Source organism: Orbicella franksi, chromosome 9 (assembly GCF_964199315.1).
Source record: "Orbicella franksi chromosome 9, jaOrbFran1.1, whole genome shotgun sequence".
NCBI classification, from domain to species: domain Eukaryota; kingdom Metazoa; phylum Cnidaria; class Anthozoa; order Scleractinia; family Merulinidae; genus Orbicella; species Orbicella franksi.
The window spans coordinates 14,323,065-14,348,451 of record NC_138153.1 but is presented as its reverse complement, the minus strand read 5'-3'; the positions used below and the strand labels follow the sequence as shown (position 1 = coordinate 14,348,451).

The 25,387-nt window shown below is 39.3% G+C and overlaps 3 protein-coding genes across 3 annotated transcripts in view; 1 reads left to right on the top strand and 2 right to left on the bottom strand.

Moving 5' to 3' along the window:
- Nucleotides 1-32: 32 nt before the first annotated feature.
- Nucleotides 33-12,289, bottom strand: LOC145496416 (uncharacterized). Its single transcript, XM_081476062.1, has one exon. The coding sequence runs from the start codon at nt 3,000-3,002 to the stop codon at nt 2,286-2,288; it is 717 nt and encodes a 238-aa protein (XP_081332188.1). The 5' UTR covers nt 3,003-12,289; the 3' UTR covers nt 33-2,285.
- Nucleotides 12,290-12,350: 61 nt separating this feature from the next.
- Nucleotides 12,351-19,206, bottom strand: LOC145496407 (uncharacterized). The gene has a single exon (XM_081476048.1). The coding sequence runs from the start codon at nt 18,875-18,877 to the stop codon at nt 14,846-14,848; it is 4,032 nt and encodes a 1,343-aa protein (XP_081332174.1). The 5' UTR covers nt 18,878-19,206; the 3' UTR covers nt 12,351-14,845.
- A 2,434-nt stretch (nt 19,207-21,640) lies between these two features.
- The window catches only part of LOC145497307 (uncharacterized), a 4,892-nt gene continuing 1,145 nt past the window's right edge, over nt 21,641-25,387 (top strand). The window contains exon 1 of the mRNA XM_081477132.1: nt 21,641-25,387. This exon is cut by the window's right edge and continues 1,145 nt beyond it. Coding sequence (XP_081333258.1) covers nt 22,213-25,387 — 3,175 coding nt within the window. The 5' untranslated portion in view covers nt 21,641-22,212.

Genomic DNA, 25,387 nt, shown 5'->3' with positions numbered 1-25,387 from the left:
TGTAAATATTGAGTTATTTCATATATTATTAACAGAGCATGTGTAATGGTATTATTTACTTGATGGTATTTTGAATCAGTTTGGTTGTAGTTTGCAATGTTATTTAGCAATTAACACTTATTTCCAAATTGTTGCACAGAGACATAGTTATTTTAATTTGTAGAGTGTGTGAAAAGGGAGGGTGGTCAAATGCATTCGTGACTAAGTTATACTGAGATACCCTAGGTTATGTTGCTTGCAATAAAGTAAAAATGCAGAAAATATGGGTGGCTGAGGGTATAAGTTACAGGGCTTGAAAAAAGCGTTGTGCAGTTGTCTGAGACAAGTAGATTTTCCTGCTGGGTGAGTAACTTTTCATTCTCAGTTGGCTGCTGGGCAAGGAATTGGGGAAGTTGTCTACATTAAGTAAATCATTGAAAGTGTAAACTAAGAGCCACCCAGGGCAAGCAAATTTGAGAGCTACATGTACTTGTCCCAAGGCCAAAGTGGAATTCATGTTTTTTGGTGTGCATTGAAGTTAGAGTGGTCTCTTTTGTCCAGCTCTTGTTTAGCAATATGTTAAAAAGTCAGAAGTATAGGAGAATAATGAGGGTATTGGTAGCACAGTGATAAATTAGTGTCAATATATATAGGTGAGGTTTTTACTTAGTACCTCAATTGCATTAAATCACCTTTGTTTTCCTTCAATTGATATTCTTCTTTTCTTAGGAAGAAGGGATACCTCTGCAAATGAAGTTACTGGAAGTTCTTCTTGTTGTAGAACGGCTTGTTGGAGAATATCTTCTTTAATGGCAAAGTTTGGAATGATGAAGACAACAGACTTGTTATTTACGATGAGTGTTGCTTTTCCATCTCTCTCTGATATAATGTAGTTAGAAATCATCAGGCAGTTTTGTTATGAAAAGTACTGTTTTGCCAATATTTCACTGTAAATAGTGCATTCCATCATGCACGTGTTGTCTGACAGGAGTGTTGACAGTGGCAACATATTTTGATGTTTCAGTTGTATCTTGAAAGATTGGTTTGTCTTTGGTTTGTGTTCCCTCTTTTTTAGTCAAAAAAGCAGATAATTCTTGGAAAGTTGTCATCTTCAAAATGAAATGTAAAAGAAAATTAGTTAATTATTAATCTGTAAGGTTAGTCTTATATCCTTTTCAATATGAAATACTTCATATAGCTGAGTTGACAATGACTGTGCAACATAAGTGTTTCAAAATGATATGTAGCAATATGAAAAAGTATGATGACTGGTGGCAGTTAAATAACTTTTAGTTGATGAAAGTTTGCGACGCTTTAGTGCAAAGAATGCAGAAGTCACAGGTTTACGTTACTATTTTTTTTCCTTTCTTTATTTGTTCTGAAATAGAGTTAGGTTCCCTCAGGGAGTGGTAAATTACTACTAGCTATGGTTCTTATCATTATTGTTTTGTACACTTTTATACTTGATCTTTTTGAAGCAGCTGTATGTATATAAATAATGTATTTGACATGGTTTGGGAAGACTGTCTATGGTGATGATAGTGATGAAATAAAACTAATGTAATTCATCACAGTAGGTTTTTAAGGCGTTCCATTTCACTTATTACTTTCTTTGAAGTTCTGATTGCTTTTTCAGTGAAGTCTATTAATGCAAGACCTGTCAGTGACTTAACACGACTTAATGCAATATAAGCTTGACCTGGCTTGGTGCATTTATGTCCCAAATCAATGATGATGTGGGATACCGTCATTCCTTGACTTTTATGAATAGCTATAGCCCATGAGGGTAGAAGAGGTAGTTGAGTTCTTTGTATTTCTGTACCTTCTTTACCAAAAAATTTTGTGGTAAATGGTTTTAACAACACTGAATTGACATCGGAAGTTTGAAGAACTTTTGCCACGTTTGGATTATCAAATTTGATGTAAACACCAGAGGGCATTTTCTTGCTTTCGGACCAAACAATGGTCTCAATTGTTCCCTGAGCTCCATTGACAAGACCCTCTGTGGTCATTATGTTTCTGAGGAGCATAACCCTTGTACCAGGGACAAGTGAAAGTGTATGTGGTAGACCTCCACATACTGAATCATCAGTTGGTACAAGGTTTTTTGGTACCATATCATTGTTAGTGGTAGAGTCTATTGCTTCAATAATGGTTACTTCTGAGGAGTTTGAAGCTGCAAGTTCATTTAATTTGGTGTTGTTGTACTGTCTGCACTGCTTTCATGTTGGATATAATCTTAATGCATTGATGAATGGAGATTTACTGCAGCCCACTGATATTCTTTGAGATAGTATGGTAATGTCCTAGACTGTTTGTTCTCCAGTTCTTACTCGGTTTAGCAGTGCAGCATAATTGGGATCCTCTAGTTGTCTGACATTTGCTGTTAAAAAGAATGGAGCAATGTTTTTTATCCATAGATTTGATATTCCACTGAAATTTGTTTGGTCAAATACATAGTGTGCAGCCACTGGTTGAAGTTGGTAAAGGTCACCAAAGGTAATAAGTGAACAATTTCCAAATATTCCAGACTGCTGTACACATTTGATTTCTTGTAGTCTGTCATGTATACAGTGGAAGATGTGATCTGATACCATACTGATTTCATCTATTATCAAATACTGTAGATCTAAATAAACAGTCTGAAGATGGTCTCGCTTGGCATTACTACGTGGTAAATAGTTGTTCATGAGCTTAGATTTGGGATGCTGAACTGGTAGGTTAAAAGCACCGTGAAGTGTTTTTCCTCCAATTCCATATGCAGCACAACCTGTTGGTGATGTGAGCATTACTGAATTTGTTCTAGTTTCTCTGATTATAAGTTCTTTAATTATTTTTATGAGGTATGATTTCCCTGTGCCAGCTCCTCCACTAATGAAGAGATAGAGAGGTTTTGTGGGAACCTTTTCAGCTGACTTAGTTGGACTTTTAGTTGATGTGATGTGGTTGTTGATAACCTGTAATATTTGGTTTTGTTCTTGTGTCAATGTTGCAATGGCAGTTAGATATTCACAGTCTGTCATTGTAAAGATGGATACATGTAGGTTTGCCAAGTCCTCTTTTAGTGAACAGTAAGATTCTGTTGAGTGGTTGGTTGATTCTTCTGATCGATGTAGGAATGTTCTACTTCATTCTGAGTGGGTTGCAAGAAATCATAATCTTTTCGTGCTTGGTTCTCAGTGTTCTCAATGTTTTCTTCCATGTGTGTTGTATTTGGTGTTAGGGAGGGTGCAATATCTATTTCACCTGATTCCATGGATCTTAATGATGTGTGCTGCTTTGATTAACTCATCGTGAATGTTTGCTTCTGAACATGCACTGGCATCAAATTGACTGCGTTTTGCTATGAAGGCATCATAGCATTGGTGTATGGATAAACAAATTCCTGTTGATCATTACCAAATGGCAGGAATGCATACAGTTTTGAGTAAAAATATTGATCAGTATCTGTATGCAGAGATAGCTTTGGCATTCTTAGACAAGCAGATCTCTTATGCTGTATTACTCTTTTTGTTGAGTATAGGAGCTCATAACATGGTTGCCTATGATTTGAATGTTGATTTGAACTGCATAGTTTGTACCATGAAACAAATGTTGCAAGGCTCGTTTTGTCCCATTTATTTCCTTTTGGTCGAATTGAGTGGTAATCAGGTAATCCAGTTTGAAAAATATCTTCACTATATCATCATCTAGCTGTTGTCTCTCTGCATTTGATTTTAAAATTTGTGTCTCTTGTCTGGTTTTCTGCAGTTTAAGTATATTGTTCTCACTGATGATTCCACAAGTGGTAAGTTAATCATTCGATAAGCACTTCTTGAGCTGATATTTCATGATGAGATAGTACTACTGAACCTATAGTATGGAGATACTTCCTCTGTAAGGAGTTTTCTGGAAGTGCATCAAGTGCTTTTGTGATTGCAAGTTTTAATCCTTGTGGTTCAGATTTGCAAATGTAGGTACAAATGTACATAGCAACACCATAAACACCTTGGATTAGCTGTATGTTCGTATTAGCTCTCCAGATTTTCAATATGTCAGGGTTGTATGCATTTATCATACAATCTGATGGTGTACATTTTGTAACATAAAACCTTGATGGGTTACCTTATCTGCATTTGTTTTAATTCTTGTCACTGCTGTTGGTGGCTTAGGAAAGTCAAATCTACATCTGTTGTACTTTTTTAGGCACGTCTTTGTATGATGGTGTGTTTGTAGAGTTTCAACCAGTGTTCTAAGATCAAGATCAGACTCATCAGGTATTGTTGTTGATACATACTTGTCGATAAAATCTGGTGCAAGAAGGCATCCTTCTTTTGTTTGTAGGTCTGGGCTGTCCTTTACCCACAAAAACATGTGAATGTGGGGACTACCTCTTAGCTGAAATTCACTGCACAAAAAGTAGTCAATGGTATCACCGAGTGGTTTTGATTTTCCGTGTAGTAAGTAGTTCAGAAATGCTTGTTTTCTGCGGTTGAAGTATTTTGCAACAAGCAGAGGATTTTCTCTCATTAGCTTCCACTTTTCATCTAAGCCAAGATCAGTATAGTTTTTTTTTTTTTTTGCTAAAGCATAGTATATAGCTCTTCCCTTTGTAGGTCAGCAGCTGATAATGTGATAAACCATGTTGGTTGTCCCACTATTCCAACTATTGCTAGTAAATTCAAAAGTTCATTTCTCCAATTAATGCAGGAGTTAACCTCTAATATTGTGCATGAATACATATGAGTCTTCAATTATATCCACATTAATTTTTCCTCTTAAATCTTTGGCCTGAAGTTTGTGTTGCTTGTCACTCTAACAGATTGTTTTCATTCTTAGACCAATTGATATGCAACTGCTTAACTTCCTTGCTTCATATATAGAGTTAGCAAAAAACAGGTATGGGATATCAGCAGAAAATTGTGCATCATGATTCATGAGTCTTGACTGGAAATATGCTAGGTCTGTTATTTTTTTTCTCCCTCTGTGATGTGAATTAGCCATTTACACCAAATGGGAAAAGCCAAGGAAATGCTAATTCTTCAAGTGGAGTCTCTAGATCTAGTGACAAGCCTAACATGTCAACTGGTTTGTCATTTGGTGAAGGAAGAGTATAAAATAACTGGATGAGAATTTGTGGTTGTGTCTTGTTGTTTGTCATTCAACATACTAGGCTTACTAATGTTAGGGACAATCTTTTAATGTTGAGTAGTACTGCTTTCTAAGATCAGTTCTGGGATAGGCTGTCTGGTTGTTTCTACGGATTTGTGCTTGTAATCAACAAATACATCTTTGTAAAGATGATTATGTTTCTGTAACCACTGTAATGCTTCATACACTTTTGAATAGGATACTGGATATGTAGCAGTTTTGGAATTATTTTTTACCAGAATTACATCTGATTTGGTAGCAGGAATGGGTAAATTCTTCCACTGTTTTGGTACATCAATAGGAAAGTGTATAGCCTGACCTTTTTTTCCTAGTTGACCATCTGGTAATGTTGCAATTGTCACATACAAGTTAATTTGTGATATAAATCGTTTCTCCATCATATTCAAATTGGATAACTCTATTGGTATTTGACCTGGATCAAATTTATTTTGGTATGTAAGGGTTAAGGAACTTCATTCTTTGATAATGAAGATTGGCATTTACCACATAAAATGGTGTTCTTCCCAGACTTTGACAGATGTTCCTTTTCTTCACTGGGAAATAGTTTCCTTTTGCAATAGTGATAATGATTTTTAGGGTACTGGCTGATATATTCAATAAATTTAGTTCTGTCTTCGTAGATATAACTGGCATTTTCATGATTTACTTCCTGTTTCTGTGTAGTTTCAGTGTTGCCTTGTTTAATATGTTTTACTGATTGTTCATGCTTTTGATTAGATATCTTCTGCTTTTTTAATGCATACAGTCTTCTCCTTTTTGCAAGTCTGAGGTCTCTTTGCCCTGGAGTTTCTTTTAATTTCCTCTTTTTGTATTTAGTCATATTTTGGTCTCTGTTCACCACTGTTGATGATGTTTCTTCTGTTGTTGTAGGGGCGACAATTTTTGGAAGTGTAATATTAACATGCGGTTTCTGAACTGATATTTGTCCTGGTTGAGTTTGTGGTCTAATACTACACAAAGAACAAAGTGATTTGGTCTCCATAATACTGTGCTAGGTAGAACACTTGATGTCCACATAATTGGTATAAAGTCAGTGTTTGCAGAAAGGCCAGCAATTCTAGGATATACCAATCTATTCAGTACTGTTCGCACCATGCTTGTTGTGGCAATTCCTACTCGTTCTGCTGGGTAAATGCTCATTACTGTTTTTTGTGATACTGATGCTAGTGCAGCAAGGTGCCACATACCTACTCAAGAGTTTGGAGCCAGCGATTCTACAATAACAGCTTTAAGCACTTCAAATATATTTTGTATATCACTCATATCAAGAAATGATGTATCTGCAGTACTTGAATAGTGGCTCAACCAAAAAAGCAGTCGGTTACCATTAGTATGAAACATTTCATGGACACTCAAATAATGATAAGAGTGACATAATGAGTTCTACAATGGCTCTAGCCCTCATCTCCAAGTGATAAGATTCAGTTCCAAATAGAGCCAGACTAAATGATCTGAACAAACAGTTGCCATCACCTCCAATATTGACAGGACAAAGATTTTGTGGTGCATCATGTGGGAATATAGTAAGTGCCACAATATTGATGGAGTACGAAAGGAATTGGCTATTCAGTGATGTGTCAGGTAATGGTTAACTGTGATATATCTGTTCTTCAAGTGCTGCAGTAACTACTAGTGTCTCAAAATCAGCAAGTGCTGCAATTCTTAACCGATTCATAGGTTGTTCGAATAAATGCCCTCTGGTGTTTTCCATTGTAATCACAACAAAAACTTAGTACAAAGAAAAAGAATCTCTTACCTTTAGAATCTCTTATTGTAAATGTACTGAACCTATTGTAAAAGAGAAAGGGCTCATTAATTTCAGTTGTCCAGACAAGTATCGGTTATTACAGTAAACACATACTTCCCTTTCACTTTGCCTCAGGGGAGGGGGTACTCCCTTATATCGGCTATATAGGTATGTGCAGCCTTAAAGGGTATGGATTTTTTGCAAATTTTGGACAGAAATAGGGAATCAATTTTGGTGATTTTGGTCAGTGTTTTGGAAAGCGGACCGCACACCCCGCCCATTTTTTTTTTCGGGAGTAATCCCCCCCCCCCCCCCCCTTCTCCCCATGCGCACTCTGCTTTGCGTGTTGAGGGTACAGTTGTCCACGTTTGACTTACACAACGGGAGTTGGTCTTCAAGTTTCAGATGCGTGAAATGAATGACAACTTTTTTGAAAACGGTATTTTACGCAGTATTTGACGCTTACTTTTACCATTTCACTGTTACTCAGCGCTTGATTCGAATGGATGCCGCACTTTACGTTTTGTTGTCAGTGACGCAGCATATTTTTCTTTTCAAAAAGGAAGTCGTACATGTGACGACAGTTGCGTATTGAATTATTCCTCCACTTTTGCTTGAATATTATGAGGCTGACATACAAAGGGTATCGATTTTCTTCATGGAAAGCAGCTTCTGAAATGCTGCGGCACGTCAAAATATAAATTTTCATATGCTTCGGAATTCGAAGGCGGCACCCTATTTTCTGACAAATAAATTCAAAGCAAAGTATTTTATGTGACGCTAAATAAAGCTGCGGGACAAAAGCATTTGACGCTTAATTTTTCCATCTCTGTGTTAGCGCTTGATTCGAATGGTGCGGCACTTGACGTTTTGTTGTCAGTAACGCACTATATTCTCTTTTCAAAAAGGAAGTCTTACGTGTGAGGACGTCAGTTATGTAATTATTCCTCCAGTTTTGCTTGAATATTATGAAGCTTAAATACAATGGCATATTGTTTTTTTCATGGAAGGCAGCTCCTGAGATGCCGCGGTACGTCAAATACAAATTTTCATCACCGCGTACATGTATGAGCTGTAACTAAAATTACTCGAGTTGCGGCGGAAAATGTCGACACCTACGATACCAATTAAACCTTATAAGAAAGCCATATTGTATCTATTTTGCAATATACCAACGTTAATTAAATACAATATCATGAATTACTTACCTTTCACAATATCTCGTATCTGTGTGTAGTAGTGCCGCTCAATCCAAGTGCGTGTGCATGTTCTTTTCCCGTAAACAGCCACAGAGAAGGGGCGGGATTGTTTTCCTGACAAGTGTTCTGATTGGCCAAAATTATGTTGCCGTAGTTGTGATCTTTATCACATTTTAAACAAGCACGGAAATAAATATTTTTGTTTCTCTAGTTCCGCAATGTTCCATGTCACGGTTTTTCTCGACGGCCATCTAAAATACATCGTTTCAGTCTGACTTAGAACCATTTAAGGGGCCAATTATTTCTACCTGTATGAATCGCAGTATGTCATTTTAAGTTCCTTTTGTTTCCGTGATATGACATTAAATTTAGTTTCAACAAGTTATTTTTGTTGAACATGTTTACCTTGTGAATTACAAGCGTTACTAGCTGATTACATTCATACTCACTATGGCAATAAATCACTCTGAAACGGAAAACAGTACCATTTCTTCGTTGAACTAACCAAAACGAACTGCTTTCATCATCGCATTAGTGGACAAATCGCGTGGTGTGGCGGTCCCTCTACCTCCAAAATAAACTTCCTTTTTCACTGTTACTATCCGAATAGAAGGCCAGTGTGTAGTTTTGTTGTGTATTTTCATGACGAAAAACGAGAGTTTCAGTCGTAATTCCCCGTGTTCGAATAAAGCAGCAATTGAAATGTTCGGAACGCCACATTTTGTTGCGGTGACCGAATTTCCACAGTATTTACATGAACAATTGGGCACTTTACTCTAATTGGATATGACAAATCACTATGTAAATAGTTCACCCCTGAACTGAAAACAATACCGTTTCGTTTCTGAGGAAACGAAACAAAAAACACGGAAAATCACGTGATTTCTGAGAAAAAAATAAGAATCCCGTTCTTCATTTACATCGAAGTGTTCGAGTTCTGTTGTTGTGCGAAGAACATCGCTACTTGTTTGCGGATTTTTTGGAATGAATTCGACGAGAAAGCATGCGGAAGGCGCAGTAATTCATCTAAACAGCACTATAATTCTGTGATAGTTCAACGGTGTAGAGAATCAAAGATTGTGATACTTTCAGCGAAAGGCCAGACGGCAAACCCATGTAACAGAGTTATTTCAAGCTGTCATGAAAGAAAATGTTACACAATGGCAAGTTTCTGGTACATGAGCCCAGAATCAGGTACGGCAGCCTTTCGAGAAACACAAAGAGCAGTCTCTGAAGTTTATTAATCACAACAGTATTTTGTGGCTTGTGCGAAACACGAGCTACAGTTTGGCATCTTCAAAATAGTTGGAAGATCGAACTAGTGGCAAGGACAGTTTAAAGAAGGTGAATATCTGAAGGCAGTATCGCATTTCAATGGCCGCATTAGTTGTCAAGTCTTTCTCATGCTTTCTTGTTAAGTTGTTCACAAAAAAATCCACATGCATATAACGAATGCGACTCTTTTGACTGGGAAACCACCTGATTTTGCACATTTTTATGATTCAGTTACCAAATTTTGATACGCAGTGATGCAAGTCCTCGGCCTTGATGATAATGATCCATATGTGAATGCGTCACTTAGATTGTCTTAAGACGTCGATCCAGAGCAGTTTTCTCTGGTGTACACTTGTGCAAAGATTGATGGGATCAATCTTCGTAATCACAATAAGATTATAATTAGATGATGCATATTTCTGGGAATGCTCCTTCCTCCTCTTGGCTCCACAGCTCATTTGCTGGTTTTAAAACCGTTTTGTGTTTCAGCCAAACAGACTTTTGCTATGATGTCTTGTTGTCTTTTGATCAAACACTAACAACAATCTTTGAATACCTATTATCTTCGGTTCTGTTTACCTTTTTCCCTGCTATCGAAACATTATTTTAATACCTGGAACTATATCTGTCATGAAATTGCGTGACACAATTTCGCTAGAATTTTCTAGGGAAGCTTCCTGACAAGAGGAGAACAGTTGCAATGGCGACCTGAATTGTCTGCGTTGGCGATATGAAACACCGAAGCCCATAGCAACTCATAGCCCATGGTTTGTGTGGCTTTGGCAAGCAAAGAGTCCTTGACGGAAAAGAGGCCTTATGCCAAATAAAGTAGGCAATAAAACGACCACTTGGCTACAGCATCAGTCATCCCCGGTGGGTTGTTAATAGTGCCGTGTTCTGTTTTTGCCCTCCATCGACCACACATCTTTGAAAGCTGTGGTGCATCTGAGGGAGAACTGTCATGCTGTATGCCGAAATGGTATGCGTAGCAAAATAGAACTGTAATGTTTCTGGTGATGTGATGTTGCAGTAATCTACCTACAGATTAACTGTAACATATAAACTGTTCACAGTAAATGGTTTGAACCCAGGAAGTTTATATACGAACTATATAAACTGTTGTTTGTTACAGTTTTTACAAGTTTAGAGCAAAGCTGTAAACGTTTGATACTCACCTTAGGGATTTGCACGCGGTGCTTTTTTCATTTGGAAGATGTGCTTGCTCAGCATTGAAGAGCTTGAAAACCTGGCATCATATTTCGCTCACAAACATGCACTGTTCCTTTAGAAATGAAAGGTGTACTGTACTTGTTTTGATCAGTGGTAGTCAAGGTAATATGCAACGTGTTTATCAGGACCAGTCCAAAAACCCCGAAAACAATTTCATCATGTACCCCAAATAACCAGATATTACAACATGGGTTTTGACGATGTTTCTGAATGTCAACAATTTTTCGTATTTTTCATATCATCTTCAAATAGTGATAGTGATAGTGTATGTAGAGATCTATTTAATTGGCCTCTCTGCTTCCTTTTTTCGTCCTTTTCATTTTTTTTTTCCCTTCTTTTATGTAAAATTGTAAAATTAGCATTATAGTAACTTTTTTGCTTATAATCCTTGTACAACCTTCAAATAAAAAGAATAAAATGCAAAAAAAAAAAAAACATGCCAAACTTAGTAATTATAGAGAGTTTCATAAGAATCCGTTGCAAACTCACACAAAATCTTGGGCACAAACTAGCCAATTTTTACGAAGAAATGTTTACGAGGTCCAATATCGTCATGAGTTTGCAATGGATTCTTATGAAACCTCACACAGTACGCTGGACAAAACTGTTCTGGATCGACGTTTTATAACAAATAAAACAAATAAAGTGACACAAATAATTTTTTGATTGTCCTAAATTGAATTATTTGCTAAATTCTGCACATGGAAACTTATTTTCATATGGATCACGCAAGAAAGGCCTGAGTTACACCTTCTCCAAATTTGGCAACTGATTCACAAAAGTATGCAAAATCACGTGATTTCTCAGAAAAAAGAGTCTCATTTGGAATGTTGTTTTGCGAAGAGACTCCACGTGTTGGTGGATTCTTTTGTCAAGATTTTGACAAGAGAGCATGAGAAAGACTTGTAACGTATTTGGCCAATATACAATAGTGTGTTCAGAAAATGATCTGCTTTGAAGTCTTTAAACTGTTCTAGATCGGTCTTCCACCCGCTTTGAAGATGACTGTCTTTAGCTTACGCTTTGTAAAAGCCGCAATTGCACAAGATACTGCTGTGTTAAAGCGTTGTCGGTCAAGAACCTCAGACACTGCTCTTTGTGCTTTTAGGAACGTTTCCGGACCGGTTTCTGGGCTCATCTACCAGGAGCTTGCCATTTTCTCGCGTTTTCTTGCATAACAGCTTGAAATAACTGTTTGCCTTTAGGGGGAGCATCACAACTTCAATCTTTGATTCTCTAAACCGCTGATGCATTACAGGACAATACTGCAGTGCTCTTTACATGATTATCGCTCCTTCCTAATGCCATCTCGTCGAATTCATGAAAAAAAAATCCACAAAAACGTAACGATGTTCTTTGCACAACAACACTGGTCTAACACTACGATGTCAACGTAAACTATAACTATTTTTTTCTCAGAAATCGCGCAATTTTCCGTACTTTTGTGATTCAGTCCGCAACAATACGCTGTAACGCAAGTCTTCCTTGTGTGATCTATATGAAAATAACTTTTCAGGTGTGGAATTCAATATGGTTTAAAACAATCGCAAAATTATTTGCATCGCATTTGCGTACTATTTACTGTCTTTACTAAGCTCGGCATGATAAATCGGGCAGTGAGGTCACCCTATGAACTCCATGAAGCCAGTTAACCGGCTCATGCAATAAATATTTCCGGAAAATACTGGTCTAAGGACTATCTTTTTGAGTACTGGCTTTCAAAGCCAATGCACTATTGCGTCGGCCTTTATTAGTATTGTTAATAATGATTTTTACTTCATAGCAGATCTACAACTGGTTATTTGGTTTATCTTTTACGTAGGATTTCCCGTACATTCCTTTCAATCCACCGTCCAACTTTCCAATGATGCTCTCTTTTTACTTCATAGCAGATCTAGAACTGGTTATTTGGTTTATCTCTTACGTAGCATTTCCCGTACATTCCTTTTAATCCACCATCCAACTTCCCTACCCAGTATACACAAGTACTCATTTTTATAGCTCCATCAACAAACTTTATTCCTACTTTTCACGTGCTCTGTGTAAGTTAATAATGAAATGCCTTACCGATGCATCTCTTTGAACAGCAGCGACACCCAGAGATGTGATAACTAAGTTCCTGAATTTTACCAAAAGGCATAGCTCACATGCCAAAATCGGGTGGACTCGACAGAGTTAGGGCCCCCCTCTGTGGGGAAATTCTGTGTTTATTTTGCAAAAATATCTGCCATCAGTTTCATATTAAAAGTGCCGACGGTATTTGATCGAGCTGAGAATTATTATAAAAACTTGTAGAACTATTTACTTTAAGGAAAAGGTCGTTTAAGTTGTTTCGCCGCGATCAGCATGTGTTTAGTTTCCTTTCTGGTGGAAATTTTGCGGTTAGCAAATAATTTGTTGATTTTTTTAGGTTTGGAGACTTTTACAAAATGAAAATTTGGTGGAGACAAGACTAATGGTAATTTTTGAGAGAGCCGAATATGTTTTGTAAGCCCACTGCAGATGGCTCCATAATGTGCAGCAACGGGATAGAATTACAAGCAGGCACAAGGTTTTTAACTCTGGTATGAAAGGACGGGGTTAAACTAAAACCGGTCACTATTAATCGCCCAATGGGAAAGATCCTAAAGATTTGGAGAGAGATCCTGAAGATGTTGAGGGGGGAGGGGGAGAGGGAGAGAATCCCTTGATTTGGAGATGAGTGAAAGAGGGAATTACTCAAGAAATCTAACAGAGATTTAAAAAAGACGGGTCAAATTTGAATCCATTTATTTCGTCAAATGTAATATGATTGAGTTACATACCCATGCCCAACATGCCCAAACTGCGATGCTGTCTGATGGTGTGAATTCTAAATCGCGAAGCAGTTTCAGATTTATTCCCAAACATTCTAGAAGATATGCGTATTTCCGGGAGAGCATGACTCCGGACCCCATAGTTGGTATGCCCAGTGCGATCCGCCAGTATAGTTTGCTCCTGGCACTCTAACTTTGCACTAGTGAGCTGAGCTCACTAGTGCAAAGCTCGCGCTACTTCCCAGCTCGCGCTACTTTCTGAATCTTTACGTTTAGCTACTGTTGTTCAATACAATTCAATTCAATTCAATTTTAATTCAAACGCTCACAAACATTAATTTTACAGAGGTGTCAGAAAAAAAAGACTGTTAAAGCAATGTATCGACAAAGCTATCCGCTTAAAGAATAATCTAAATATACTATCGAGTGATTAATTATTCCAGTGGATAGTGTTAACCACACCTTGAACTCCCAAGCCCTAGTGCAAACCTGGCGTAATATGTATCTGCATCTACATTTACAGTTAGTTTTGTCGCGAAATAAAAATCGCGAGACATCACACCAGTTTTTCTTAAAAATAGATAACATAATAAGTAACTTGAAGAAAAGAATAAGAACGTATAAAATATCAAGAAAAATAACATCAAGTCTTATTTGATACCTCTACATACTTATTCACTGCAAAATAAAAAATCATAGTCTACAAAATGTCGTTGGTTAATCATAGCATACGCATAGAAGCAATCTTAATCTTGAGTTATCGTGTTATAAAACTGTTCTGTTTTTTGGAAAAAGCATCCACTAAGGAACTAAACTTAATTCCTACGCTTTAGAATTCTAACGTCATAGCGATATATAAATGTCAAATCATTGTTTGTCGTATTATCAGTTAAACGAAGATGATATAGAACAGAAAGTCAAGGAAATAATATCCCTTGTTGGGTGGGAACGCGGGGATTTTCCCTACTAATTTGGGATGATGGAGGGCCAACTCGAGTAACTTGTAAAACACATAATGGTATGCTGGTAGAATACTATTTGTATGCTAATGAAAATGCTGCAATCGGACACAGTTCCTGTTTATATCATTTCCTATTTTATATAAGGCACTTTTATAGTTAGCAGTGCAATCATGCACCACCACACAAGTCTCTTTGTGTGGAGATCATGATCCGGCACTATCAATAATTCATAAATTCGGCTACTATCAATCTACTTAGACCGAGTTCCCAGCGTAATTGTCAATCGAGGTAATAATTTCTTTATTAGCATCTCCCTCATAAGTCCGCCACTTGTCGCACAAACTTCGCTTATACCAGAATCCTTGGACTGGGCCCCAAATTAGAAATTCCTAATTTCGTCGACAAAGATGAACGAGCAATTGTTTCAGTTCCTTTCACGTCCGTACGTAGGACACTCATCAGATTCCGGAGACAGTCCAAAACAAAAGTAAGGTTTGTCTTGTGCGATTATACATCCTCTGACGTGAGGCTTTCGGCGGCTGTCTTCCATACATCCTGTTCTTCCTCAGCGGTGACAAATCTGGATTCGGAGTTGTCTCCTTGTAACATTAGTATACGCTGGTTAAGCTGTATATCTGATTCGTTTGGTATACGATGTTGTGTGTCACCTGTCAGTGGTGCACGCCCTTCCAAATGTGGATCTGATACACCTTGTTGCTGCACGCTGTCTAGCAGTGGTGAGCGCTCAGTCAAATCCCTATCCGGTTCACTAGGCCCGTCTCCTGGTTCCGGAACCTGAGCACTTCTTGTACTACGTAATGCGTCGAACGCTTTTAGGGTGTATGGAAGGGCCGCCATTACTAAAGGGGCGTACGCCAATATCTTAACACACACTGTTAAACCATTTTCTATACTTTTGGAGACACCGCTGCTGATGGGGGAACTCAGAACTACAATGGCGCCCAGTGTCGTCAGGATTGTAAGATCTGATTCGTTTATCCACCGGTTTTGCACAGTTTCGTCAGCTGCCTCACCTTGATTTTCTGCTTCATTACCACGTGCACCTTCTCTATAAGGTCTTGCAACCGCAATGGTAAACAAGAAAAGAAAGCAGCAGAATTGTAGCAAAGCACTTTTCAAAGGGCCATCTGGCACGTAAGTGCTGATTACTAAGACAAGGACGCGACAACCAAGGTAGAAGGCGACAAAAGGATGACGCCCAGTCTTATAACAGGCTCGTAAAGGTTCGAGATGTCGGTTTGAGCCTGTAAAAAAGATGAATATGACAGGAACGCAAATTACACCCAGCATGAGTGCGATAGCAATAATTCCATACAAAATGTGATCGCGGTTGACAAAGAATCTTATATTACCGTCAGCAAACAACACGGTCCGTTCTCCAACTTTGGCAGGATGCAGGAGCTTCAATGAAATGCGAGTAATGTCAACATAGCACAGAACGGCGATGGTACAGAAGGCATAAGCGAAACCATTTTCCCCGCGTTCGTTAAATGCCTCCCAGCAATTGTCTAACCATCTCAGAAAAGCATTCCTGCAGCAACAAGTACCTCGACAACACTGGCTTTGTTGTAATCTATCATAGAGTCTTTGCAAAGCTCTTCTCCAGAGGGGGTAAAGAATTTTAAGAAGCATCAATATAACAATTTCCACGACCGGAACAGCAGCCATTATGATTAACTTGTCGGCATTGTTTAAACCACTTGCAAAGCAGATGCCATGTCCTATGTGGATTTGCAGGTTACAAAGGGCGACCAGGAACTCGATAACGGGGTCGAATGTAAACCCCTGTGGAGTCAGTATCTTCATAATTTGAAACGAATATAAGCAGGCGTTTAAATGTCCACTTGAAAGATTTGGATTCACCAGCAACACGAAACATGTCCCTATGAAAAGAGCTATGACATAGGGAATAATCATCCATAGCCACCGATTAGTACAGCTCTTTGAGCACTTTTCGTTTCCAAGTAAGACACTATAGCTTGGTTTGCACTGGCCACAAAGTACGCTGCTCTGGTCTCTGTTACCTTTGCACACATGTTTAGAGAAGTACTGGTACTCTCCTGGAATGGCGGTCTCTGTATAGTTACAGTAGTCAGCGGGGCAGCGGTGTGTAACGAATTTCCCGTCAACTTTTCCAGCCCAGTAGCCCTGCTTAAGGTACACAGTCTTTCCGTCCAAGTCGCAACGTGCCACTCCGTCTAAAGAGTCCATACAAGAACATGATGATCCATCAGGTTTAAAACCCTCATGACAACTTTGCATTGTGATGTCGGGGATCGCATCTACTAAGACCTGCCTTCCAACATAGCGCAAACGTACGGTAAACAAACTGCCAGGTTTTCCAGCCAACCTGAGATGAGATATATGTCCGTCAGTAAGAAACAGGGACGAAGTAGTGTCGAGCTTAACTGGCGATGATAGGATATCAACATCGACTATTCCAACGACGGAGTTGCCTATCTCGTCAATTAATTTGACAGTTGCATCGAAGACTTCACCCGGTGCAACCTCCCAGTCGTTTCGTTCATAGTTCATGTCTATCGCATCGGTTGCTACTTCACTATCTCGCGAGGTAACGGTCCCATTCAAGAATTTGAAGTGGATGAATTTCCACTTCAGGACGTTGTTGTGTTGTCGAGATTCTCCGGGTCGCCGACAGTACCTAAGGGTCGTGGCGTATACTGAGTTTCCTTTACCATCATCGACCGCCCTATTGCCTTGAAAGATTACAGATGTCTTCCACTTGTTAAAGTCAACTTTTTCATCTGTGTACCCGAAGAAGCATTCGTGTGTGTTAACACCGGTTGCATTGAAATCTACCAAGGGAGACCCGGCAGATTCAATATATAGTGCACCTCCTCTGTGGTCACACGAGTTGTTATAAAAAATTAACTCACAGAATTTTTGAAAAATTATTCTCGAGAGCCCACGCATCGCCACGGCTCCTCCTCTGTACCCCTTGTTATTAGTGAAATTCATCTTACCAAATATCTCCACAGTCGACCCATCTAAGGACAGCGCCGTGTTGGTGTTGTTTCTAAATGTAGTAGTTCCTTGAAATATGAGCGGCACTTGGTCGCTGAATAATGCACCTTCCCCTATGGTAACACCTTCTTCTAACTTGACAACTTGGTTGCTTGAAAATAAACAGTTAATGAAGCTGATTGAGTAGGGCATTTCCGGTCCAATTTGCACATCATTTTGGTCGGCAAGCATAGTTGCCAATGCAGCTCCTACTGTTCCGTTGTTTCCTGACCAACTAGAGTGATTAAAGATGAACTGCATCTTGTGCTTGGCACAGTTTATCCGGCATAATACTGATGTTCCATACAGCGACATCCCACCACCCCAGATCGCCGAGTTACTGATAAATGAACAATTATCACAGGTAAATGTATTCAGAGGGTCGCTTGCACCTCGTTGAAGTATATTGCCCATCCTCAGACCTCCTCCGGCTAGACGACCGGTATTGTCCTGAAACGAAGTATTTTCTATTGCAAAATGATTGTTTTTTACTTCATTTCTTGTTTGAATTTGAAGACCTCCTCCCCACACCGCGTAATTACCGAGGAATACGCAAGACTTGAGTGTAATGTTGCAGTTACTGGCATTTCCTCGAAAATTTATTGCCAGCCCTCCGCCTAAACTGAAGTGGGAACCAGGATCGTCAATAATATCGTGTTTGTGACTTAAATTCCAACCGGAAGCTTCATTTCTGAGAAAATGGCAATTCCTGAAGATGTAGGTGTTGTTGTGTTGGAAGGAATCATGTTCACTTGGAGTGACATTGACAACGTTGTCGCCGTACTGGTTGAGAATCATGTAAATTCCGCCTCCCGAATGCACAAAGCCTTCTTCAATAAACTCTTGAAGTGACCCATCTGAACTCTTGTTTGCAGAAAGCGCCTTGTTGTCTGCCAACACGCAATCAGTAAAGTTTACAAGACCTCCGACATCGTACAGATTAACACCAAGTCCTGGAGAAAACGATATCTCGATATTCGTGAATCGCGCATTTCGACAATATCGAAAATCCAACGCAGTCCTAAATTTTACACCCTGATGACTCTGTCCAGCGTGAGCAGAGTGAGACTTGTTAACTCCTACCGTACTCTCTCGCCATCCACCGCATCCATGTAACATGAAACTTTTGAAAGCAATATTTTGGCAAAGAATAAACGACAGACTTACGTTTGGCTCACACGTTATTCTTACCTCGTCTGATCTTGAACCCTCTCCAACCAAAGCAAAGGTGTTCACGTTGATCAAATTAAAGGTTTTAGTCAACGTATAATTTCCTTTTGCAGCTGATATCAGTGTTGAGTTTGCACCACCAGATCCATTTAAAGCAATAGCGAAGGCTTCGTCGATTGACTTGCACGGCTGGGTCGAATTTCCACAACCCTGTGAATCATGGCCATTTGGAGAGACGTAAATTTTCTTGTTCCCCGACGCTTTTGATGGCAAGTAAAGCGAAATAAGGATATATGTTGAGAGCAATATGCGAAAACGCATCATTTTGTGGACAGTTGAGTTTTGAACGGCAGTGTCACGGTATGCTAATGAGTTCTAAGAAAAGTGTCTAGACATCGTCAAGGATATTGGGAAGGTTTCCCTGAGGTCTGATCCAGTTTACGTTTAAGATTTGGCAGCGGCAGTTTTATTGGTTCCCTTGTTAAAGGCTGTTCTGAAAATAACTATTTTTTCCTTTCCTGGAGTTTAACAAATATTTAAAAAAAACAAAAACCAACACGAGAGGGGGAATTCAGTACCCATTTCCCTCCCCCCTCACCCACTTCCGTTTTCCGTTCCGGCTTAACATGTCACAACAAGACCTCCTCATTGGACTATTTTATCACAAAGATATTAACGGGGATTTATTTCTGGCATTGTTTGTGTCTTTCTCCAACGTATGCTCTCGTGGTTTCATTGTTGAGTAGGCAACGCCAGTTCAAGTTAAAACTTTGGTTAAAGCTAGAGACTTGCTCGTCTGCTCTTGATTTCTACAGTTTTGAGTATCACTGCTACTTAGGAAGAGACGTAAATTTGCTTATTCCATTCATCCGGATCGCAAGTTAAGAAAAGAAAGTAAACAAAATCAAAAGTGAAAATCAAGACTTTATAATTTCCGCTTTCGCATTACAGTATGCTAATGATTCACACAGCCAGAGTTCACAACTCCATTAATGGGAGAGGGAGACTCGTGGGTGGGTGAGTGGGTGGGTGGGTGTGTGGGTTTGGATGGATGGGTTGGCGTTGCTTATGTGGCCCATTGTTACAGCTATTGTTAGTTTTTTTACGATAAACCTCCACGTTCTGGTGAAGTTAAGTTACGCACAATTGTCCAGTGATGATTTCACTTTCATGGGAAAATCAGAGGCGAGGGAAACTCCTGTTTAGGTTGGTCTTTGCCCCATTCCAATTCGACATCTTATAATTAACGAAATTTGACTATATACTCTACGTGGGATAATGTTGCGTTGCACAAAGAGTAATTAATTGTTCGGTGTAATAAGGGGAGTTCTAGTTGAAGTATGCCCTTACTTTTTATTTTTAGACTGCAACCTACACGTAGGTGATATTTACATTTTGCTAAGTGTTAATATATGTTATAATTGATTAGTTTAAGCCACATCAGTTTCTTCTAATAAGACTTCCCCCCCCCCCGGCGCCACTTTCGATCACTTTTTTTTATTATAATTTTTCCAAAAGGTCTAGATAGCAGCAGACATGTAAAGATTTTAAGGAAAACGACCAATTTTTTACCATGTAAATCTAAAATTATCCTTTTAATTTACACCTTTTCACGTTCTGTTGTTACTATTTGTCTTAATTAGCATTTTTGCCTACTTATTATTCAACTTGCTTTGTAATCATTCATTCAACTGAAGATGACAGAAGTTCTGTCGAAACATGTCTTTTAAACTTAAAAAGGTGGTCGTTTTCCTTAAAATCATTATAATTTTTATTATAAAATATATAGATCTTAAGACTTATCTTAAGACTTATCTTTTTAAGCGTGCATTTGATTTGTAGTTTTTACTTTTTATTAGGATTTTAATTTTTAGGATTAGGATTTTAGGTTGTTAAAGGATTAGGATTTTAATTTTAGGATTTCAAACTTAGGTTCTTAATTTTAAAGTATTGTAAAGCGCCATGGACAATTAGTGGAAAATGGCGCTATATAAATGTATATTTATTTATTTATTTATCTATTTATTTATTTATTTATTTATTTATTTATTTATTTATTTATTTAGAAAGAGGATATACACGGCGGTGCGAAGATATAAATTTTATTTTCTGGTGGCAAAAACAACATTTTACAAACGAGCACAGCAAGTGAGTAAAACATCGTTTTTAACACGAGAAAATAATATCCATTTTTTGAAGCGACCGTGTAATTTTCTTTTCATTGCAAGACAAATCAAACACAGCCACTGAACTTGGAAAATAAATTACGAAAGAGTTTTATGACGCATTGCTCATTTAGGAACTACTTGTGATGTGAGGGCAGTCTAGCTTTCGAACAAGCCCATAAAGCCTTTTTCCATTCAGGGGTGTGTTGTGATATTTGCAAAATGAAAAAGTTCAACGTTGAGAAACTGTTTGTTACTCAGGCCTGCCTACGCGTTTTACGTTGCATGTATCTGTACATGTCTTCCTTGTGCAGTAGCCAAAAACGGCAAGATAATTTTGCTTGGTCAAAAGTGAGGTATAGATTGAACGAAACACTTGAGCCTGCGGTACGTAAATAAATAATTAAAACTTTCATTTGAGGAGAACTGATAAGCTAGTAGCGCAGTGTGATAAGCGGTGACTCGCCATGCGAGACTTAAGGAGTTTGGATCCTACTGGTCCCTCCTGGCGTTTTTTCGTTTCCTTTTTCGTTAGTTTTTCTTTTTCTACCAAGAAACCATTTACCGATTTCTGACGTTTTTCGGATTTCTGATGTTTTTTGGGATTTAACTATAACAGTAGTCACGGGTCCCGTCACGGTCGCGTGCCGCATGTCACGCTGTAAGATAACGCAACTGTTATGGGCACGAAAAAGCTAGAAGAGGAGTTTTGAGGCTTTGTTGAACTATTTCTTTGCATTCGCTGCTGTTAGCGTTTTTTCTAACTTAAAAATTTACCAAGGGGAAAACAAACCTTCCTACGTTAACATTTACTGGCAAAAGATCATGAGCTGCAACGAAACCAAAATTTAACGCGACCGCGGAAATTTCGATTTAGTTCCATACAGCAATTCACTATTTTGGAATACTCCAAGGGAAACGAAAGTTAGTTTTGAAAAATCCGTTAGTTCGAGAAATTGGGGGTAAAATAACAGTGTTTGATTGACGATGGTTAATATATAAAGGGAGGTGTTCGAGAAATCGTTTTGGTCAGGTAATTATAATTTTAATTCTCTTCCAAAGATTTATGTAATGCAATCCAAAAATTTTGTTTTGATACGATGCCACTTTAAACGTCACATATAATCCTTTAAAACTCTCTGTAATATTCCATCATCGTCTACTTTATCGTTTTCCTTTTGTAAACATTTACGTCAATTCTCTATTTTCCAATTGCCCATAACTCACTCTGTTTGCCCCCCAAATTTTACATAAACTATTGTTGTGAAATGCTCTTGGGAATATGCAGACCTCCCAAGAGCATTTCACAACAATAGTTTATGCAAAATTTGGGGGGCAAACAGAGTGAGTTATGGGCAATTGGAAAATAGAGAATTACGTGCGGAATGGCGTGACACAGCGGGTCTAATAAATTGTGCAATATTTCCGAGAATCTGACAATTGAATGTTGATGAAGTTGATGCGTTAATGTGAGAGACCACGATCGGAATCCGAATGCTCGCTTTTATCTTACGATTTGCTGGTCTCATTTCTTTGATTTATCACCGATCGGCAGCGTCAGAAAGGATGACAAGTATTTTCGTTTCACCAAACGGAAGTGACTCGCCACATTGCGGCAATTCGAGTCAGCCCTGTCAGTCGTTAGATTTCGCCATCTCACTAGCTCGCCAAAAGGGGGCAAACTCGACAACAATATCAGCAGCAAATGGCAATTACACGCTGGCAAAGAGCTACAGTTTTACGAATTTGTTGAACTTTGGCCTGGTAGGACAGAGTTTCGATCCTGACCTTGTGGAAATAACGTGCGAGGCAAATGTAAGTCTTTCATTTATACTGAGCGACAGTATATTCTTCGAGGGAATCAAGTTGCAGAAGTGTGGCGGATGGCATCGAAGCTCAGTTGGTGCGAAGAAACCTTATCGTGGCCTGGATGGAGTCAATTTTAAAGCTGCCTTAGACTTTCGTTACTGCAGGAATATACGACTCTCTAACGTCGAGATCTCATCCTCCCCGGGACTTGGTTTTAATTGTTATGATTGTGGCGGCTTTGTCAATTTTACACACAGCATACTCGCTGACAATGTAGCCCACCGTAGTAACACAACATCCATGAATGAAAGTCCAGATGTAGATGGCTCCATAGACTATGTCTATTCAGGAGGAGGTGTTTATTTGGGGCTAGATCCTTATGGACATAACACTGTCAATGTAACTCCGAGCACGCACAACTCGTTTCAGCATAACAACTCTTACATTTTCCGGAATTGCCGTTTTCTCAGAAACGAAGCCGTATGGTTGAACGGAAGCGGTGAGCGTGACTTCGTCGACACGCCAGAACTTCCGTTCAGTCGTGGCGGCGGTTTGGCAATATTCCTTCGATCAAATGCAAGTGGATGCACCATTGATATAGAATCTTGTGTTTTCACCAGTAATCGCGCACATTGGGGAGGAGGCCTGACACTAGAGTTGAAAGAAAGAACCAGAAACAATATCTTCACGATGGAAGACACATGGTTTGAAAATAATGAGGGAGACCTAGCGGGTGGAGGGGCTCGACTAGGCAATCTTATTGAAGGCGACGGACGTCATCTGAATACCTTTACCGTGAACAACTGCTCGTTCGTTAACAACACGGCCATTTGGGGAGGTGGAATGTCAGTTTTTGGAACGACCATCCCCGGCATAACCAACCAGACAGATGTAACGCAGTTCTATTTCACCCGATGCCACTGGTTTTACAACGTTGCAACAGTGGGGGCCGCCATGGGAGTTTTCCTATCCAATCAAAACGAAGATCAAATCGGACCCGAAGTGCCATACCATGTCAGCTTCAACGGTTCGTTGTTTCTAAGAAATCAAGTTATCCGAATGAAGGAACTCGTCACAATCGGAGAAGGCGCACTTTACAGCGTCGAAGTGCCTTTGATATTTCGGGGAAACGTGACCTTCATCAACAACACTAAGTCTGCCTTAGCCTTAGATGGCTCTACAATGGAAATACATGGTAACGTGTACTTCTTCAACAACAGCGGATTCAGAGGAGGTGCCCTAGCCATGTATGGACGTTCAAGAATTATTTTTCACAAAGATTCCTACCTTCTTTTTCAAGGGAACGAGTGTGAGGACAAAGGGGGAGCTTTGTATATCTACGCCCCTGGACCGCCTCTGGTTGGTTTCAATGCGACTGGCACAAACACTCACATCTGTTTCTTTGGATACTCGGATTCGTCCGTGGATTATGATGAATGGGAAACAAAGGTTGTCTTTCAAGGCAACAAAGCGCCGTATTTTGCGGCAGGAAATTCGGTTTACGCCACGACATTGAAGAACTGTCGACAAGCTGGTGAAGCCCGTCAAAACAACTCCGTGTTGCGATGGAAATTCGTTGAATTCAAAGATGCAGATGGAAAAAGAACGTCCCTGACAAAGGAAGTGAGTACTGACCCAGTGGACATACACTATGACAGAAGCGATTGGGATGTTGCTCCAAGCGAGGTTTTTAATGCCTCTGTCTCATTACTTGACGAGATCGGCAATTCCGTTGTTGGTATTCTCATGGTTAAAGTTAATCCACTGCATAGACCTTCCTCAGTCGAACTAAGCACTTCTTCGCCCTTGTTTGTTGCGAACGGAAGCATTTCGAATCTAAAATTGGTGGGAAACATCAGCGAAAAGTTCTCGGTGGAGCTGAATTATATGGGAAGACAGGTATTAACTGAAACGATAACTGACCTTTCCTTAAAAGACTGTTATCCTGGATTTACGTTGAGGAATAGAATGTGTGTTTGTATGGATTCTACAGACAATGGGGTCGCGAGGTGCCTACCTGATGGAAAGACATTTTACCTTAAACATGGCTACTGGGCAGGATCAGTCAATGGCAAATTTGTTACTCATATTTGCCCGACGGGGTACTGTAATCTCTCGAGCCAGTACGAAACTGAACATGAGTACATTTCCACCAGCATTTGCAATGAGAACAGAGATCAGAAGAGCGTGCTTTGCGGAGATTGTAAGCCGAATTACAGCGTTTTGTTTGGAGGAGAACGTTGCTCGAATAAATGTTCTAACTGGTACCTGTTCCTGCTGCTCTTGTATGGCCTGATACTGCTGGTTGTTGTCATGGGGATCATGCTCATTGATCTCGATTTCTTCACTGGATACTTGAATGCCTGGTTGTATTCTTACCAAGTCATGAAGGTAATAACACCCGCAGGCTTTAACTTCGATCCTTTCATCGAGTTTGTCATCGGTCTCGCTAACTTTCAATTCAAGACAGGCTCAGGTGGAGTTTGCTTTGCTGCTGGTTTGGACGATGCTGATAAGTTGGCAATAATGTACGCCCTACCAACGTATGTTTTGGTGTTGGTCATTTTGCTAGCCAAAGCCGTAGGCAAACATCCCAACTGGTGGTTCAGCAAACGAGTCAAAGCCGCCCCATTTCGCGCCTTCTGTACCATTTTTGTCCTTTGCTACACTGATATTACCCGAATCTCTTTGCGTATACTGCATCCCGCCGAAGTCGGATCCAAGATTGTGGTGTACGCAAACGGTAACATTGATTTCTTCAGCGGAAAGCATATTGCGTACGGATTATTGGCAATCCTGTACATTTTGATCGTGGTTGTCCCATTTCCATTGGTTCTTTTGTTTCGCCCTTCCCTCACCC